Source organism: Malania oleifera, chromosome 3 (assembly GCF_029873635.1).
Source record: "Malania oleifera isolate guangnan ecotype guangnan chromosome 3, ASM2987363v1, whole genome shotgun sequence".
NCBI lineage: Eukaryota > Viridiplantae > Streptophyta > Magnoliopsida > Santalales > Ximeniaceae > Malania > Malania oleifera.
In genome coordinates this window covers 15,963,182-15,979,350 of record NC_080419.1, presented here as the reverse complement: position 1 = coordinate 15,979,350, position 16,169 = coordinate 15,963,182, and the positions used below count along the sequence as shown (strand labels likewise).

The following is a 16,169-nucleotide window of genomic DNA, read 5'->3' as shown; positions in this document are numbered from 1 at the left end:
TAATGTTTTACGTCCCCAATTCGAGTTGAGACGTTTTGCAAGATGTTGACCGAACTTGTTATTTAAACAAGCTGCCTACGTACCTTTTCAGGATCGGGTCATTACGTAGTTCAGACTCAACATTGAGTCTGAAAAATCATTTAAGACAACAATGTATACTAATCTGGTCAGGACTTTCATTTGGACCGTAATGTAGGCTAGGGGTATGGGTTAAAGAAGAAAAGAGTTAAATAAGGCTCAAAATCATTGATTTCATCAAGGGTAATTTGGTCAAAGATCACATATGTAGCATGTCCCTTATTTTTCTTTCTTCTTCCTTTTCCTCTTCTTTCTCTTTCCCTCTTTTTTATCTTCTTCTTCTTCTTCTTCTTCTTTTACCGCAACTTTTGATTTTCCTTTTATAAAGGAAATCTTAACTTCATTTTCATTTGAACTTCATTTAGGACTGATCTTTTAAAACTGCCCCAGTGTGGGGTGTGATCCTTTGACGGGTTAATCAAGAATTGAATTTTTCAGGCTCAAAAGGGTTCGCAAGAGATTTCTTCTTTAACTTTCTTTTGGGTGGCAGAAAAATGGCCTACCATCCTTTTGGTAATAATTTTTGCCTTAAATGACTTGTCAAACACTATAAGACCCAGACCCAGTTTGAATTTTTGATGAACTGACTTTTAAGAAAAGAATGGTTTAACATTCAGGCTCGAATGGGTTAGCAAGTGGTAAATCATTATTTGGTTCTTTTTAGGAATACTGGTCGATCAAAGATAGCCACCCTTCATTTGATCAGAATATAATCATCATACCCTTAAGACAACCAATCATAATTTAGATAACAAAGACAAAAGACTTTTTCTCAATTTCATCAAACAAACATAGGACAAAGCTTGATAAGTCATTTCTGTATATTTCTCCTATGACTCTTCTTCATTTTGAAATCATCATCCCACAAAGCTCCATGACAACCTCTTGAAGTGGCGTTCTTTACTAAGCTTTATCTTGGTGGCTTTTTTTTTTTTTTTTTTTTTTTTGCCCCATTGAATAAACCCCTGAAATCAACTTATGGCTCCAAGTCCTTTGTACTGATAAAATTATTTCCTATGTCACTTACACAAAATACAAGCAAAAATAGACAAAATTTGGCACAAGGTAGTGGTTCAAGGAGGATGAAATGAGATGAGACTGAAAGACATTCTTATTTCATTCAATTTCAAAATGATTTAAATGAAAAACATGGATGCATTCCTCTTGTTATCACTCTTAGGTGATCAAGCATATCATTTCTATATCATGTGAGCTCACTTCTAAAGTTGAATATCAGTCAATCTTCCAACCCGATGACATTTATTACATTCCTATTATGATCACGCAACGAGTTCCCATGATCCTAACCTTTCTCTATAGAGAGATCATCTGGCTCTACTCAATACTGGAATCCCGAATCTTTAACTTTGCCACCTTGGCCCATGATTTTGCAAACAAATTAAATATGATTATTGACCCATTGGAGATGGCTATGCATGCATGATTATGAAATTGAACATGGAAAGATTATGTTATGCAATGGGTGTTTATGAATGGGTGTACCTAGTGCATGAATACATACAAAATGGGATATGAACATGTATGCAACCTATCGTGCATGGCTATGTGTGAAATTATGCATGAATGCAATGTAACCTAAATAACTACTTTGCCAAAATTCAGAAAAAATCTCACTAATGAAAGATTTCAAGATTAACATGACCATTGATGGGCCATAATTTTAGTTCAAATCTTCCATCAACCATTCCTTTCCTTATTGATGGTCCATATGCCTCACATTCTATGGAAGGTCAGATTATGATATGAGTTTGGAGTTGACCCAGGCTAGTCAATCCATTGGATTTGTTCAATGCAGGCTTATGGACCTTGATATGCACTTAGACATTGAGTATTTTAAAATATGGGCTTCAAGCTTTTAATGATAGGATCAGACCCTAGTTTTAAAAGGACTTGGGCTTGGATTTGCTTAAAAAAATGTTGGCCCATATTTTTAGACAATAGGGCCGAAGCCCACCTTTGAAATTTGGGTTTTACGCTTTTTGAAAATCAGGCCTGGGCTGAATCTTTGCTTAGGAAGAGGTCGGGCCTATGTTGTTTTTTTTTCTTAAAAAAAATTGGGCTCGAGTTATTTAAAAAGGGTTAGGCGGACCCATATTTTAAAATGCTTGGGCCAAGTGCTTCATTTTTTGAAAGGATGGACCATCGTCTCATTATTAAGTTTTTTCAGAATACTAGCAAAGTAGTATGCATGTCTAAATTGATGTCAAATGCATGATATAATACAAAGTATCTCACAACATATATACAATACACTATACATGGAGAAGGATGTGACTCCCGTCCCAACCTAGGGTAGGTACGTATATATAGGGTTCTTCATGACTCTATCCTAGTTAGGGAAGACTATAGACAAGTATGTGTGGGTAAGCTCTAATCCCTATTGATAAAAAGGTTCCCAATTTAACCTTCATCCTCACCCAAAAGGGGTTTTGACAAAGTTTAAATTGAGCAGAGTGGTTCGCGGGTCCCCACAAGCCCTGCCACGTGGGGACAAACGCTATTACACCCCTATCTAACCCTAACAGGTAAAGCTCGGGTATAGAGCGTGAGAGTGTGTGAATTTAAATTTAACCTAATCCCGATAACCCCACTTTTATTCACATGCTATTAAAAATATGGAAACAAGATATCTACAATTAATATATTTATTCAAAAGATACGGAAACACAATATCTGCAATTAATATGTTTATTCAAAAAATTTGGAAACAAAATATTTTTAATTAATTACGATTGTTTGTAAATTATGGAAATAAAATATTTACAATTAATCAAAGTTATTTACAAATTACAATATTCACAAAATATGGAGTAATTAAAAGATTTATTAAATTTGAACTTGGGATAATTTCTAATTTATTAATGGCTTGACTCTCTAAGTCCCCAGCGGAGTCGCCAAACTGTCGCGGCATCCCGGGAGCGCGTGTGCCTCGGGCGACGAAATTAAAAATCAGTTTTAGTTTTGAGGAAAAATCATGGAAAAGGTCGGAGTCGCCACTAACCTTTAGTGCGGTTATAACACATGATTACTACCCCGTTAGGGGTAGAATCGGTCTACATTACCAGAGTTGGGGTCGGGAGTTCGGTTACGCGAGGGGAAGGTACAAGCACCCCCTACGCGCTCTTTCTTACGAACGGTACCTAATTAATTTGAAATTATTCCTAAGTTAATCTAATAAGTCTTTAAATTACTCCTTTTTATGAATTTATAAATACCTATGAAAAATAAATAAATATATACATATATTCCCTCAGAGCTTAAGGTACGTGAAGCTCAAAGGCTAATACCCCCCGCAATTAAATCATAGGGATAATACATACGAAAATACTTAGTAAAGTAATACGAAAATATTAGAAATAATGGATATCTCAATACAAAATATAAACATAGGATATAGTTGAAAATTTCATAAATATGTGAAAATAATAGCCCTAATATATTATAATGATAATACATTATCTATAATAATAATACTATTATAATAATAACACATATATATCTCATAATATTAATAACACATAAATACCAATACGATATTATAATGCCACTTTAATATAAATATATCATAACACGTAAATATTAATACTATACCATAATAATACTACTAGACTAATAATACATATATATCATAATTTTACTAACTATACAATATGATAATAATATATATTAACAAATACATGCAAAAACCCTAACTATAAATAATCAAAACTTTAACATAACACTAATAAAACCCTGATATTAACAATAAAGGAAACATGACAATAAATCAAACCCTAAAAGTTAAATATAAACAAACATGGAAACAAATAAGACAAAATTATGGCATTTAGACAAACCTTAAAATAAATATACAATGATATGGAAATAATCAAACCCTAAAAAAAAATTCAACGTGCAATAAAATGGAAATAAATCAAAAATCTTAAAAAATATGTACTAATAATTTGGAAACATAACAAATCCTAAAGTTAAAATGTGATAATAATATGGAAACACTCATAACCCTAAAGTTAATAATCAATCTATATAGAGGCAATTAAACCATAAAAATATTAATAACATGGAAACCAATCAAAACCCTAAATATAATAGGCAACATGTATAATAATAATAATAGCTTGGAAATAATTAGAGTCTTACAATTAATGTACAATAACAATGTGTAAACAAATTAAACCCTATAATACACATGCAATATATACAATAATGGAAACTATTACACAAGTAAAATTATAGGAAGCAATTTAAACCCTAGAATTAACAGATAAGACATACGACTATAATTATGGAAATAATTTAAACCCTAAATACACAATATACCCTAAAATAAATAAAAACTCTCAAGATAATATATAACAATAACATAGACACCCTAAATAATAAATGAGTATATTACAATGATTGAAAATATAATGATAACATAAACACTTTACACCAATATTCAAACAATAAATATGGACATGTAATAGGGTATTTGAAAAAATAATAATCCAACAATAATAATATTATTTAATATGTACAATAAATTTAGACATAAATAAAAACCCTTAAACATACCACATGCAAAAACACATAGACAATAAATACACAATAAACCTACAAAAATTAATACCATAAGACAATAACACACATATATTGAATGATAAAATATATACCTAATAAATAAGGAAAACACATAGACCATAATATCACATATCAGTACAAAATAATGAAAATATTAAATCAAGCCACTACATATATATAGAATAATAACCCAGAACCATGGAACAATAGAATAATGATAAATCATATAAATCTAAATATATATATATATATATATATAATAACAATTAACATACCTCCTAATAATCACATAAAAAAATTTACCTTTATGAAGAAGGTGACCGGAGCAGGGCACGGCGACGGCGAACGGCGGCGGGGCAGAGAGTTTGTGGGTCGCCGTTGGGGTTCCGATGGTCTGCCGGAGCAGCTGGATGACGAGCTACTGGGTTGTTGCAGCGACGGACGCCGGTGATGACGACAGGGTACCCTGTGGTGCCGTGAAGAGAGAATCCAAAGCCCTAACTGGCGTGGCTAGCCTTGGCTTGTCTGTCCGAGGTTTGTTCTGTGACTAGCCGGAGATGTTTGTTGTGGCTTGTATGCTGTACGGAGGCGAGTGTGGCAGTGACGGAGTTTGTGTTGCCGAGGAGAGCTACTGGTGCTGGCAGAGACCTTCGGGAATGGTTCGTGGAGCAGAGAAAGGTCGCGCCTGCTAAATGGTGTTCTCCAGCTACAGCTCCTCTGCCTCTCGGCCACGCGTACAACTGCAGCTGGAGTGATCGGATGCCGGGTGGAGCAGAGGATGGTCTCAGGTACTCGGCTGGTTCGCGGATGATGGCTGGGACAGAGGTTGGTTGAGGATGAAAGGTGGCTGGAGTTTGGGTGTGCTGTGAGGGAGACTGGGATGGATGGAGGCTATGGTTGTGAGAGGGAGAGACGGGATGTAGCGAATGGAGAAGAGAACAGGGGTTCTTTAGAGAGGAAGAAGACGAACCAGAAGAAGAAGAAGTAGAAAAAGAAGAATCTCTGTTTTTTTTTGCCTTTTGCTCGGTTGCGCCCCCCAAGCTGTGTGTGTGTGCAGTGCCCCCCGGCTGTCTTTTGGAGAGAATCAAAAAGGTCCTTTTATAAAAAATTTTAGAAACCCTAACTCTCTCTTTTCCTTTTTGGTTTATTGTATTTTTATTATATTTTTTTCTTTTATATCTTTATGGAAATAATATATATGAGTATAATAATAATAATAATAATAATAAATAAATAAATAAATAATAGTGATAATAATAAATTACTTATAACAATATAGGAAAATAAATAATAATAATAATAATAATAATAAATTACTCATATCAATATAGGAAAATAAATAATGATAATAAAATAATAGTAATAATAATAAATTACTTATATCAATATAGGAAAATAATAATAATAAAATAATAGTAATAATAATAAATTACTTATATCAATATAGGAAAATAATTAATAATAATAATAGTGAAAATAAAAAATAATAATAATAATATAAATAATAACAATAAAAATTATAGTAATAATAATGAAATAATAGTGATAATAAAATAATAATAAAAATAAGGTAATAATAATAATAATAATAATAATAATAATAATAATAATAATACAATGAGAAAAGAACCCTTGTTCTATTTGGTTAGGACAAAAATAGGGTATTTACACCCACGATTTTTTTTTTTTTTTTTAAAGGGCCATGCCAAGGCCCCTGATCCACTTTTCATTTTTATAATAAAGAGCCCAAACTCAATTTTTTGTATACCCAAACACAGGTCGATGGCTCAATTTTTAAATCTGTGGCCTTTAACCTATTTTTAAAACAACTGAGACTCAATTTTTCTTTAAAAAACCCAAACACTCAAGGCCCGATTTTCAAATCCAAGCCCCTGTAGTGGGCTAAGGCCCATACACCCAAACAGAACCCGCAAGTGAACCCAAACTTAATCTAGTGGGTTTACTCACGATCGAGTCAATCCGAACCCAACTCAGTGAGTTGATTCGAAACCAAACCAAATAAGGCAAATTTCAAAACCAAAACACGAATACAAATCAAAGTGAATTGTCTAATTCGAATGGAAATAAAGAAAAAAAAAATAAGGGGAAGGGAACTTATATTGGGTTTAATGATTTGAGGATCTTTGATCCTAAAAAAGAGAAAAAATAACCTACAAATCATAGATGTGGCACATCTGGTCTAAGTTTTTTTAGGGCGACATGGCCTCATTTGGACCGTCCAATCTGTGTTTCTTTGGACGATTGAATTGCTGCCACATTAGTAATTCCAATTACTTTTTCTTGGACCAATCAAAGACTACCACATGGTAGGAGTGACGTCATGTTGACGTTAGCCTCTAGCAGCAGATTAAAAATAAAAATAAATTTAAAATAATTTAAAATAACAAAGTGGGACGCATGTCACCATCTGTACGGTAACACGTGTCACAATCTTAGTTGTCTTATTTGTGTTTTTTCTGAACAGTTGGATTACTACCATGTCAGCAATCCCTATCATCCATCTAGAGCCACTCAAGGAATGTCATGTGGCAGGATGACATCATGCTGATGTCACCCTACCACAATAATTTAAAAAAAAATAAAATAAAATTTGCCACGTGTCACCACTCTGGGTTGACAAATGGCCCCCAGTTCCTGAATCAGTTGACCCGGTTCAAACCAAGCAAATTGGTTTGCTTCTGAATCATTTTATTTATTTATTTTATTAACTTAATTTTTAATTATTTTCTAATATAAAAAATAATAATAAATCTTAAAATTAGGAAAAAAATGAAAAAATCAAGAAAATTTGGGAAAATATAAAAAAAATATTTTGAAGGCCCAAAAAATAGGAAAAAAAATTTATTTGTGGCTTTGAGCCAAAATAAATGAGAAAATATATTTTAAAATCCCAAAAAAATTAGAAAAATGTTAAAAAATTTCATAAAATTTCTAAAAAAAAATTGAAAAATATGCGGATGTATTTAAAGATTCTTTTACTCAAAATTTGACAGTTTTCACCATTTTTTTGTTTGTGTCCCTATGATTTAAAAAAGGGCAATGAAGTATTTTAGATCTCACATGTATTAGCAAGATCCCCTCGTTTGGAGGTCTTATTAGACATTTTTAAATAACACTACGGTTTTTAATCTCTTGTTAATTTTGTTTGTTGATTTTAAAATGAGTTAATTAAAGGTTATTAAATTTAATTTGGGGATAATTTATAATTAATTAGGTATTGTTCGGCGAACGTGTGTAGGGGGTGCGGATACCTTCCCCTTGCATTACTGAATACCCAATCCCAACTCTGATAAAAACAAACCGAGACTATTGATTCCTTGACCTAAGTTTAGTTTAGTGACTAATCAAATGAGTAAAAATTAGGTATTCCAACAACACTTAGGAAAATAATAGGTTAGTGGCGACTCCATCAAATTTTCAATATTATAATTTTCTCGCTATTTTGGACCCTTCTCCAGGATGTTGCAACACTGATCAACTTCGGTTAGTTGGTTTAGTTTTTTTTTTTTTTTTTTATCCAATTCAATCAACTCGATATGAGTTTTGTAAATTTTTGATTATCAAGTTTTTGTTTGGTATAGACCTTATTACATCCAGTTCAAAAAATTAATCAAATTAATATATATATATATATATATATATATATATATATATAAAAGTTTTGTTAATCCTCTTAACTAGGAAGTAAGAGTGCTGAAATACCTAATAACCATAGCCTATTTCTCATAATTCAATTGTGATAAACGGTGTTTGATTAATGTTGGTTAATCGATTTAATTGAATTACATTTTTTTAGTTAACAATTCAATATTTGGAATAGATCTATTAGGCTTGATAGATAGAAGACTTTTTAATTGAATTTTCTCTATTAATTTAGTTAATTAATGAAATTAACTATATTAACCAAATATTTTTTTCCTATAAAAAAGTGTATAAAATATTTTAACTTTTTAAGTTGTGTAAATTATTTTTCATTTTTTATTTTTATATTCCAAAATTTATAAATACAAAGACAACAACTCATGTTTTAATTTTCTAAAAACTATATAAAATGGGTCATATATTTTTGGGTTTGGATTTGAATTTGTGTAAATTTAGAAAAAAACCTAATACATAATTCACAAAGTCCAATATCCGAATTGTAATCGCCCATGGACAAAGTAAGAAATGAGAAATCTAGAAAGATGTTTTTTCAACTTTTCAATATAACTTTAAAAAATTAAAAAAACAATGCACATTATTATAATTATTTGATAAATTAAACATAAATAATAACATTATTTCCACGAACAAACAATGCCAAAACCTTTTATTTTATTGTTGTTCAAGCTCTCTTTAACATTTCTAATTTTTTAATAATTTTGTACACTATTTCTATATTTATTTTTTTATTTAAAAAAAAAATCAAACAAGATCTATTTTTTCATTCAAAATTTTAAAACCATTGAAAATAAAGTACCCTATCTCCATCCATATCACTTCTCCTTTGTACCAAAATAAAAACCTAATATCTTAAATACGAAATTTTCAAATTTTAACAACTAAAATGTCTTTATATTTATTAATTTGCAACAAATTTCTTATAATTTAGAAGAAAATATTAAATAATTTTTTAAACTGTTTACTTAAATGGACATGGACCCACGTGCCCAATCCCTAATTTTAATAAAAAGAAAAATACGCGGAAGATGGCTATGAAATAATTTATTTTTATTAATATAATTTAATGTATGACCCCATTTTTCTTTTTCTTATATATTTTTTTAATTCTTTTTTTAATCCGCACGCGCATATGCGGCGATTTAAGTAAAAACATTGATTTCAAGATGACAGTGACCCAACTCTTTTTAAAAGGTGGGAATAAAAAATTTAAGAAATGATTTCAGGTTGAATGTCGAAAGCCTATCTCTCTCTATATCCAGATTGGATGAGATCTTCATTCTGTCCTATCCTCTTTCCTCCCAATGCAAAAAAATTTAGATGTACATAAATAATTAAAAAATTTTGAGTTGGTTGACTGTTCAATTTCAATTGATTTATAATCTATAATTAAAATTTTGAATCACACAATTATAATGAATACAATAATTTTTAGTTTAGTTAAGGTTATGATCATTAATTATATTTATTTTCTGTTTTTGTTTATTTAAATTAATTTAAACTTGTTAATCTCTGGACTTCAGAAAAGGAGAATGGGAAGAAAAATACATCGTCTCTGCAATTTCAATAAGCATTTAATGGGGAAAAAAAATATTTTACAACATGATGCATGCCCATGCCCAATTCTCAAAACAAATTTGCAAGGAGCTACTAAACATCAGGTCATAGGACTCGTATCCCAATTCACAAGTGTTATACACGGCAAAATCCACAAGGTCAAAAACAAAGGAAGGAGAATGACTCCATATTTACAGGGACTCGTCCATGATTTTGTGTCTCAACTTAGAGCATGAGGTTTCCCTCGCCAACATAGAACTAAACCCTAGCATAGAATTTTCCAAATCGAAGTCCAGAAGATTTTCTTCCAATTGGTGCCCACCAAGAATCACAGCGGACCCGAGATCCGAACCGCCATCCAAGAACCCCAAGCACATCGCTCCCCCACCCACCTCCACCATCGAATTCCTCCCGTAAATCCTCCACCTCACCATCTCGCTCTGCAACAACAGATCAATCACCGCAACTGCCGGACCCGCCGCCGTCCTCCCGACGCCTTCCGAACTAAAACACACCCCGAAAGGCGCCACCGCCGCCACCCTCGTCAGGTTCATAGCCGAAACAGCATCATTTGCGAAAGCCGCGACGAACACCTCGTAGATCGAGCTCTCCATGAGCGTGTACGGAACCACCGTGCTGATCCTAATCCCTCCTTTGGGGGACGACAGTAACGTGGAATTAATCGATAATTTCTTGCCGTTTACGGCGATGGATTTGACAGTGACGGAGTATTCTTCCGATTGGGTAGCGATAAGAGGCGTGTACACTAGCGAATTCCATAGGGAACGATGATCGGGTGCCTGGCCGGCGAGTATGACCCCCTCCGACGGCGACAAGCAGACGGCAAATTTCCGGCGTAAGCCCAAAGCGGCGCTAAGCTGCGACGGCAGAGCGATTCGAGTCCTTCCGAGGCCTAACATTCCTTTAGCTCCACTCGCGAGGCCTTTCAGAAGAAACGTGGGTGCGCAGGAAAAGAGGAAGTCATCATATTGGACGGCCAGGATCGAGTCAGTGCCAGACGGATCAACGGATCGGACGGCTATGGCGTCTCGGGCCAGCTCGCCCGGTCGGGCCGTCCGAGTTAGGGGGTTTTCCGGGTTGAGTCGGCATGTCGTCGAGAGTTTGAAGCCATATCGATTAAGAACAGTGCCGCACTGGTGTGCTTCAGCGGTGGAGCAGTGGAGGGAGCGGCAGGGGACGGGGCGGCGGGAAGGGGAAGCGCCGGCGGAGGCACAGTCGAGCCAGAGGAACGGACCGCCGAGGTGGAGCACCATGGGGGTAGAAGCGAGAGGGGTGCCGTGGTGGATCCGGGTCACATACTGGAGAGAAGGAGCGTGTTTGGTGACGGAAAGAACGACGGCGGAGCCTGCAGAGTGGGAATTTTGGGCAATGAAGACCAAAACGAGAGAGATGAAAAGAAGGATTTCAAGAAGGGAAGCCATTGATGAGAGAGAGAGAGAGAGAGAGAGGTGAAGGTGGTTTATACTTGACAGGGGCGGTGGGGCGCCGCGGCCATGACTTTGAATGGAAGGGTGTAATAATGTTGGTGGAAAGGGAAAATTCCAAGCTTGAGCTGAGTCATAGTGGCATGTGCTGACGTGGTGCCTATTCTTGAACAATAAAGATAAGCCATGTTTGACTCGTGCCTTGTGTTAAAAAAAAAAAGAAAAAAAGAGATACGTGTGAACACTAACCTTGTGTTAGAGAGAGGAGCCTCACTAGGATGCACAAGGTTGGCTGGCCCGTAGGCCTTACCATCTTCGATCATCTTCTCCATCAAGAATCATTGATTTCCATCATCCATTGTTGTTCGGCTGTGAGGTTCACCGCCGGAAATCCCTTCCATCGTTCATACTTCCACCCATTTCATTATCCCGCCCATTTTGGTTTTTGAATTTTTTTTTTGAATTTTGAATCGGGTTTTTCCTGTCATGGGGCGCAGAGGTGCGCATAGGACAGTGAAGAGCCCTCGAAAGGATTCAACTTTGAAGATTGACTTGATATCTGCCCTTAGTTTATAAAGGAAAAGGGTGGTGATGTCGAAGTTTGGAGATTGAAGAGAGCTCAGGAGATCTTCGCGGAATTTAATAGAAGGTCTGAGGAGATAAAGAACAAGAATCAGAAAGGTGAGCGTGGGATTAATACACTCACGAAGCTGGATGTGCAACCGCAGGAGTAGATGCATGTGGTTAAATGATCTTCGAGCAGCAAATCAGGAGGAGATGAAGGAGTCGTGGGAGAACCTTCTTCGAAAAGAAAGGTTAGTAAAGATGATGATAATAATGTTTCTGTAATCCTAGGTACAGAAGATACAAAAGAGGAAGATCAGGAGGATGATGGGGAGGATTCGGTTCGTACTGGTAGGTCGAATGCCAGGTGTGAACTGAGCTTTAATGTTCATGATGAAGAAGGTGATAAACATGCTCAAAGCAAGATGCAGGAGGATAAGTTCTTCATGAAAGGGAAATAGAAGGTGTCCTGGGTGGAATTATTTGCCAGCAATAGACACAGAACCAGTGAAGGTATGATTCCTGTTTTCACTAATGCTGGGAATGAAGCAAGGCTTGAGGCCTCAGATGTAGAGATCCCAATGTCTGGAAGAACTGTCTGTTGGGGTATTTTTGCGAGAAAGAACCCAGGGAGAAATGCGTTGAACCAGATTGTTAATTCATAAAAAATGAGATAATCCAGGTGATTGTTTTTAAATTTTGCAGGGAGGAGGAGATAATCCAGGTGATTCAAGGGGGTCCTTATCTGGTGTAAGGAAGACCCCTGATTCTTGTTGGGTTTACCAATTAATGAAATATTTAAGCACGTAGAAAAATATTGTATCAGAAAAATACTGAGGAAGAGAAGGATACAATAATCACTCAACTCTTAGGACTTTTTCTGCCAACTCACAACACAGATACTAATTTACAAAAAAATTTCCTATGTTTTCTCTGCCTTGCCTTGTGTTGTGTTGCCGTCTCTCTTTTTTTTTCATCTCACACACTCAGCACACTTATATGTAAGGAATGGGAAGATCAAAAAATCAAATTTGTAGGCTGCCTAATTTTGATCATCTGGACAGTTGATGCTGCAAAAATTGAAGAAGCATCCGTGGGCACCACAAAGGTTGACGCCCTAGAAAATTATATGCATGGAAGTATAAAATAATAATAATAATAATAATAAATATATTAATTAATTAATTAATTATTAACTGGATTAATTAATTAAATATTATTAAATAATTAAAATGATAGATATATACATATATATATATATTTAAGGAAGTAAAACTTCTTGAAGGCAGAGACGTTTTATTTTCTTCTTCTTTCTCCACTTCTCACTCCTCGACCCACTCACTCTCTCTCCTCAATTTCATCGGCTAAATGGGCGTCGATCGAAAAACGAAAAATACCATTGGATTTCATTCTCCGCCATCAACATTTCTACAGGAATAGATTTGTCGTAGGAACAACGTAAGCACCGCTCCTGAAATAAGGTAAATTTTTTTCTTTTTCTCAGTTTTTCTTTAAATTTTTAGCCAAACTGATTATTAGAAACCATCACGATATTTTAGGGGCGTTTTTCTACAAGTCTAAGTGTACAAATTATGTCAGTTATTTTAGAAATTTAACCGGTTAAATTATAATGTGTGATTATAAAATTTGAGTACTTAATTATATTAGATTTTTGGAGATATTCCTATGATAAAATTAAACTGCAGGATTTGATTATATTAGATTTTTGGAAACATTCTTGAGATTTAGTTAAACTACAGAAATTGATTAAATAGAATTTTTGGGGAGTATTTTTGAATTAAGTTAAATTCCAAGGATTTGATTGAATTAGATTTCTGGGAATATTTTCAAATTAAATTAAACTACGAGGATTTGATCATATTGGTGTTTTTAAGTATGTTAAAAATTAAATTTAAATATGTGAAGTGGATCAAACCCGCATTTTTAGAATTTAATGGGTTAATGGGAGCGTGTGAGTTTGGAAATATTAAAATAATCATTATTCTGGGAATTGAATTGATTGAATTAGGAAAAATGTAAATTTCAGTGTTTTGAGTTTCGAATACTACGAGCATAGGTTTGGGTATTTTAGTAGGTCACTCAATAAGTCAAGTAAGGAGAATAAATTATAACAGTATTTTTAAAACTATTGTTTGAATTGATATGTGAAAATGAGCATATGGTATTTTGTTTGAAATTATTATGATATGAGTATTAGATAAATTGTGTGGCATCTGAAAAAAATTGAATTGTGATATTTTGGAATATGAAATATGATTATAGAAATATTCTCTATAATAAATGGGAAAAAAAATGAGAATATGATTTGTATTATTGAAAAATGTGAAAATTCACAAAATGAGATGAGCTTTCCTCTTGTCTTGCTACATATCATGTATTTAATTTCTTAAATAGATAAATACTTTTAATTTATTTTAATAATTATATCGATTATTTTTCAAGTTAAGACTACAACTCAATCACAAATTTTTATCACATATCTTTAATTGCATTAGTCCTATATTTTTTTCTTACATATTTTAAAGGGTAAAAGATGCCAACCTTCCCTGAGATTTGGTAAGAAGACATTGACCTCTTTTGAGGTTTCAAAATTTTAAGAAACCTCTCCTAAGATTTCAAGGACCTCTCTTGAGGTTTTTCAAAAAGACAAACTTTTCATTATATTTTACAAAAAAAAAAAAAAAAAAATCTTTTGAGGGAAGATTTGTATCTTTTTGACAAATCTTATGAGAGGTTTGTGTCATTTTTGAAACCTTAGAGAAGGTCAATGAATTTTTTTAAACCTCAAGGCAAGTCCCTATTTTTTTTTTTTTACCAAACCTCAAGGAATGTCAGTATTTTTTACCTTATTTTAAATTTACATGTATGCTAGCCATGAGCACGCACTACTCTTGGCTCTTTATTTTTTTAAAAAAAAATTAAAAATTATAAAGAAAATAACAAAAAATTAAATAGTATAAGTGCATTTTGGGATAATTGTAGATGGTTATAGGGATATTATGGAATAATTATGAGTTGTTATGGAGATAAATTTTGATATAATTATAAGAGTATTTTAAAATAGTTGTGGGTAGTTAAAGAAGTATTTTGGAATAATGATTGGTAGTTATAGGGATAAATTTAGTATTTTTGAAAGATGACATCAAAGAGAGAATTCCTTTTATAGTATTAGAGATAATTATAAGGATATTTTGAGATAAATATAGGTAGTTAAAAGAGTATTTTAGTGTAACAATCCCAAAAAAATATATATATGATTAATGTAACAATCCTAAAAAAACTAATTAATTAATTAATTAATAATTATAATTAATAAAATAAAATAATATAATATATATATGATGATCCTTCAGGAAACAATTTTCCTTACCCCCCCTCTCTCTCTCTCTCTCTCTCTCTCTCTCACACACACACACACACTCATTCACTCAATTTCTCTTCCATTTCTCTACGAAATTGAAGAACGAACATCATTCTCAGGTCCCAATTCCACTCTTTAAAGATTTGACTCAAAATTTTCGTCCTCTGCACGTCGTAGGTATCACTCCAGAATTAGGGTAAGTGGACTAGATTATGTTAGTTTTTATTTTTAAAATTTAACCGATTAAATTTAAGTACATGAATATGGTGATATCATGTCAGATTTCATTTTATAATTTACCCGATTAAATTGAGTATATGAATATGGAGATATTTATTTTATTTAAATATATGTCTGAACAAATTAAAATACGTAGGTTTGATCATGTCAGTTTTTATTTAAATATATTTGAGTTAAATTAAATCGTGAGGATTTGATCATATCAGTTTTATTTAAATATATTGGTGTTAAATTAAATATGTGGAATTGATCATACCCACATTTTTATTTAAATCTATCGAATATATATTTATAAGGATTTTTCAGAAAATTTATATAATTATAATCATTAAACAAATTGTGTGACATGAGTTTATTTTATTTTATAATATAATTGAGTGAGTTTGGGGATATATGTTTAATATGTGGTTTATTACAAATTTTGATGAGATTGGGAATAAGAATGATATTTTTGTACAGATTGAATATTAGGAATATTAATGAGATTATAATATTATTTTAATTGCATAAATTGCAATTATATACTTTAAAAACCCTAATGAGCTGGATGTGGTAAATGCTCTGTAACGTAACTACAGAGAAATATTAGTGCAGTCATACAGTTGTGGAAGTGTTGGCGGTGGATAGTCGATTTGGCC

The 16,169-nt window shown here is 33.1% G+C and overlaps 1 protein-coding gene across 1 annotated transcript; it reads right to left on the bottom strand.

Annotated features, from left to right (window-relative positions):
• Nucleotides 1-9,897: 9,897 nt before the first annotated feature.
• Nucleotides 9,898-11,408, bottom strand: LOC131150219 (probable aspartic proteinase GIP2). Its single transcript, XM_058100819.1, has one exon. The coding sequence runs from the start codon at nucleotides 11,340-11,342 to the stop codon at nucleotides 10,092-10,094; it is 1,251 nt and encodes a 416-aa protein (XP_057956802.1). The 5' UTR covers nucleotides 11,343-11,408; the 3' UTR covers nucleotides 9,898-10,091.
• Nucleotides 11,409-16,169: the final 4,761 nt, after the last annotated feature.